General features: G+C 46.7%; 1 protein-coding gene across 1 annotated transcript; it reads left to right on the top strand.

The window, feature by feature from the left end:
- The first annotated feature begins 1,551 nt into the window (after positions 1 to 1,551).
- On the top strand, positions 1,552 to 4,846 carry LOC101754864 (5-pentadecatrienyl resorcinol O-methyltransferase-like). Its single transcript, XM_022823471.1, is given in 4 exon segments — positions 1,552 to 1,753; positions 3,431 to 3,535; positions 3,538 to 4,070; positions 4,162 to 4,846. Coding segments are annotated over 4 exon segments (1,110 nt in total). The 5' UTR covers positions 1,552 to 1,578; the 3' UTR covers positions 4,459 to 4,846.
- The last annotated feature ends 378 nt before the right edge of the window (positions 4,847 to 5,224 follow it).

Here is a 5,224-nt window from a genome sequence, read left to right on the forward strand (position 1 = left end):
GATGTTTTACCTTTCTTGATTCAGTATTAGTGGACTTGTACCGGCATGTGCCGCTGAGATGTACTCGTACTCATGTTATCTATGATGATATTGTACTCTATTTCTCTCTCTATTTCTATGTTGTATAGATTTGTACTATCTGAGACAGGGATCCGCATGTGAGAGCCTTCCTGGGACTATTACCGAGGTGCGTAGGCTTGAATTCTCAGAACTAGGAATTCGGGTCCGTTTCAGTACTAAACTATAAAATTATTCCTCTAACCTCATATCAATTTCTTTGACTAATACGTAACATAGCATCCAAAAAATTGTAGCTTATTCTAAAAAATCACAAATATGAGCTCTAAATAACACATGCGTATAAATGAAATTTTTCTCCATTGTACCTTATTCTAAAAATCTTAAATTACTCTAGCTCTAAAATATAAAACTTAGTATACTAACCATGTATCAAGGGAAGATGAAGTTTCTAACCTTTAGAACACTTGAATGAGTGAAATCCCCACGAAATGGTCAAAAATCCGGCAACACCTCCCCTATTTCGCCATGAATGGATGAAGCCCGAGCTGGAGGAAATGGCTCGGGCAGGAGGAAGAAGACACCTAATTTATAGGAGGGAAGTTAGTACCGGGTGGAGGCTTCACCTAGTACTAAAGGTTGCACATTAGTAGCGGGTGGAGCCTCCACCCGGTACTAAAGGCCCTCAGGCACATTAGTACCGGCTCTTAGGCACATTAGTACCTGGTGGAACCTCTACCTGGTACTAATGGATGACCTTTAGTACAAGGTGGAGGATCAATCCAGTACTAATGGGTGACCTTTGGTACCGGTTGGAGCCCCCAACTGATACTAAAGGGGGTCACTGGGGGCTCCTTGGGAACTAGCCATTAGACCCGATACTAATGCTCACATTAGTACCAGATCAAAAACCAACCGATACTAAGAGCTAGGAGCAATGCTCAGTTTTCCAGTAGTGATAGAATACGCTTGGTGGTTTACATGCACGCGTTTGACAACTTCATGTATCCAGTTGTACATTTTGCAACTTGTTGGGCAAAAATGATACAACCATATAAATTGCTATATGGTGGGTGCAATTTACTCTTAAAAATAATCTAAACAATAATTTACAAACAACTAATACTGAAAACAAACTAAAGCATAATTTACGAGCAACCAGATAAGACGTGACAGCCATGTACCAACTACAACCTTCTGTGCTGGGCGATGGGCCAAGAGAAAGTGTTGGAGGTGATATCAATCATGAGGGCAAGTATAATATATTGCTAGTTTTGTTAATCGCAGCTAATACTATATTCGTCTCTGCTTCTGCTAGCTTATATTAAGACGTGACAGCCATCTACAATCTACAACCTCCTGTAGGTAAGTAGTTGTTGGACGGTTGAGGCGCAATAGACAATGGACGGTGGATTCAATCATGAGGGCAAGTATATATTGCTAGTTTTGTTGATCCCAGCTAATAATATATTCGTCTCTGCTTCTGCTAGCTTATATTAAGACGTGACAGCCATCTACAATCTACAACTTATACTAGTAACCCACCCGCAGCACAACACAATGGCACTAAGCGAGGACAGCAACGACTTGCTCCAAGCCCAGGTGGAGCTCTGGAACCAGACCTTCAGCTTCATGAAGTCGGTGGCGCTCGCCGTCGCCTTGGACCTCGGCATCGCCGACGCCATCCGCCACCACGGCGGCGCCGCCACCCTCTCTCAGATACTCTCAGAGATTGGTATCAACTCAACCTGTTAATTGGGTTGGAACCCAAACTATAACCCCACCAACCCATTCTCACAAATATATAAATTTAACCCACTCCAAATCAAACTTCCACCTTCACACACCATACTACCCCAAACTTTTCAGTGCATAAGTTATACAAACTGCTTGCCAAATATGGTTACAACCCAATAAGAACCCATTAGATAGCTACTAGTAGTCAAACAAGTTGCAAAGACCTATGTTACACACACACACACACACACACATATATATATATATATATATATATATATATATATATATATATATATATATATATATATATATATATACAGACCTATTTATCAGCGGCCGGTCACAGAATAGGTTATTTTGTAACCAGACCGTCCAACCGTCCGATCGGCATCCGGCCCACGAGCCGTGCGCGGTGCACCGAGCGAGCCGGCGAGCCGAGTCCAGCGCGAGCGGAGTAGCCAGTCGATCTTTTCTTTTTCGCATCTGCTCCGGCTTCCCCTCCCCGTGCGGCTCATCCACCACGTTATCCAGCTCCGTCCCCCGTCCCCAATATTCTGCCGCCACCACCGCCAAAAATCTCGCTCGTTCGCTCCCTGCTGTCAAACAAGTTGTTCACGCTTGTGCTGGTTGCTCCCTGCTGTCACTAAATCTTGATCTGCTAACTGCTTGAGGAAAACACCAGCAAGTAGTTAGATTCATCAACCTCTATCCATTGTGCCTGATTTAATTAAATTCATGAGGATGGAAGCAGGGGAAATGACAGAAAATGCAATTAACATGATGATGTTAATGCCTTTTATGATTGGCTACAGACAATAAGTATCAGTTTTTAGTGGTTCAAATAGAAGATTTACCAGAATACCATGCTGAACATTTTGATCGGATGATTATTCCTCTCGGCATCACCAAAGAATTACACATACCAATAGAATAGAAGAAGAAGAAACAATGAACGATCTATTCAGGAATCATGCATTTCAGGGCTGCGTGCGTATCGTATACCGTTTGTCAAGTGAAGTGGGAGATGTTGGCCCGGCGCTTCCTCCAGACGAAGCAGCCCAGCCCGACGACCGCGGCGGCCGTGAAGGCGCCCACCACCACGCCGGCCTTCTTGCCGCCGTTCATCTCCTCGTGGTCCTTGCCATCCCCGCTGCCCTGCTCGGCGGCGGCGCTCGCGGCCTTAATCTCCTCGGCGCCTGCGCCTGCGAGTCGGAGGGAGCCGGGATTGGGGAGGTCTCGGTCGGAGCCGGAGGTGATGAGCGGACGGCGGCGTCTGCGGCTGCAGGGGCGGACGCGGAGATGGTAGGCGGCTGGGAGATTGGAGAGAGCTCGAATTCGGTGTCGTCGGCGACGGAGTCACGGGGGAGAGGGGAGGCAGCGGCGGGATCTCGGGAGGGGGAGGGAGGGAGGCGAGGGTGGCGGCGGGATCTCGGGACTGACCGACTGAGTCACTGAGGGAGGGAGGCGGAGGCGGAGGCCGGCGGATTGTTTAGCGGTTGGAACCCACGGGTACGATCCATTAGAAGTCCAATAATGACTATCCCTCACCACACCACACCAAACTGCTAGGGAGGTGGAGCCCAAACCAAATAAATTTGTTAGCAGTGTTGGCCCATTAGCACCCAAGCTAAGGAAGCCCAAAGAAAAATCCAAACTGTTAAAGTTATTTCAGCCCAAACCATTTGCAGGGTTAGTATCAACCCATGTAAGCTTCCTGGTCTCCGTCGCCTCATGCGCGTTCTCGCCGTCGCCGGAACCTTCACTATCAGGAACCAGAAACCTCGTCGGACGGGCATGAACCTGTCTATAAGCTGACAGCAGCTTCCCGTCTCGTCATGAGCAACAACGACGGCGAGAGCTCGGCGAGCCTGTCCCCTATGCTGAGCCACGTGCTCAATCCTTTCCATGACTCGCAGCTCAGCATGGGCCTCGCCGCGTGGTTCCGGCACGACGAGGAGCCTGGCCGGTGTCCGTTCGCCCTGATGCTCGGCGCAACCGTGTTTGAGATGTGCCGGGGCGACGACGCGGTGAACGCGTCCATCAACGACGCCATGGCCGCGGACAGCCGTTTCCTGATGCGGATCGTCTTGAAGGAGTGCGGCGAGATCTTCCGCGGGATAGACTCGCTGGTCGACGTCGCCGGCGGGGTCGGCGGGGCCGCCGCCGCCATCGCAGCGGCGTTCCCGTCGTTGAGGTGTAGCGTGCTTGATCTCCCTCACGTTGTCGCCAAGGCTCCGTCTGTTAGTGAGGTGCAGTTCGTTGCTGGAGACATGTTTGAGAGCATTCCACCCGCAAATGCTATCTTGCTCAAGGTATGTCGTTGCTCCAGCACTTAAGAATGCTATCTCGCTCAGGTATTGGACGAATGCAAGACTAACTTAATGCTTATATTGTTTATTTCAGTACGTGTTGCACGATTGGGGCGACGAAGAGTGCATCAAGATATTGGAGAACTGCAAACAAGCTATCCCTTCACGAGATGCAGGAGGAAAGATAATAATAATAGATATGGTGGTTGGATCTAAGCCGTCGGATATCAAGCTTCTGGAGACACAGGTTTTGTGTGATCTCGATATCATGAAAATTGGTGGGGTTGAACGAGATGAGCAAGAGTGGAATAAAATATTCCTTGAAGCTGGATTCAAGGACTACAATATTATGCCGCTAGGTCTCCGATCAATCATTGAGCTCTATCCATGAATGCCGTGTGAACAAGTCCGAGTAGAAATAAAAGCACATGATGTGGTGAGCGTACTAGTGACTTTCTGCTGCTGGACTATTATAGATGAAATTTCAGATTTCAAATTTGGTCAGTTTTAGTCTGTTCAATGAAATTGTGACGAGCTATCACACTTCGCTTAGGAGGATGACCGGTCTTTGGAGTCATCACTGAATAAAGATTATTCTTTTCTTTATTCTTTTTCTTTTTCCTTTTTGGAATCTCTCACATTCACATCAAGTGTTCCACAATAGAGTAAGTGGCACATTACACAAGAACACGTACCATAGCCATATGAAGTTTGATTAAAGTTCCTCCCGTATATACACTATGTATTTGTTCACAACTTGTCCAAATTTATGTTGTACACTGGCAACTACAGTACAACACAATTATACATGTCCAGATCCTTCTTGCTAGCTAGGAGTTTAACCTTTCTCTAGCTTATGCTTATCAATTCATCCTCATTCCCCGATAACGCATTTACAACTTGATGGTTAAGTACAATGCATTAATCCCACCACTTATCATATTTAACTAACCATGATTATGCATTATCTAAGACATATTCATATTTTAAACATAGGCGCTTTCGCATAAAACACAATTTAAATTTGATGAGAACTACTACCCAGTTAGAATCAGGGGACGACTACCTTCGATTGGTCCTTTCCAACGAACATAACTACCATCCCGGAAGGTCAAGAAAAAACTACCATCCCGGAAGAATATGTTGGAATATATGGG

The sequence above is a fragment of the Setaria italica genome, chromosome IX (assembly GCF_000263155.2).
Source record: "Setaria italica strain Yugu1 chromosome IX, Setaria_italica_v2.0, whole genome shotgun sequence".
NCBI lineage: Eukaryota > Viridiplantae > Streptophyta > Magnoliopsida > Poales > Poaceae > Setaria > Setaria italica.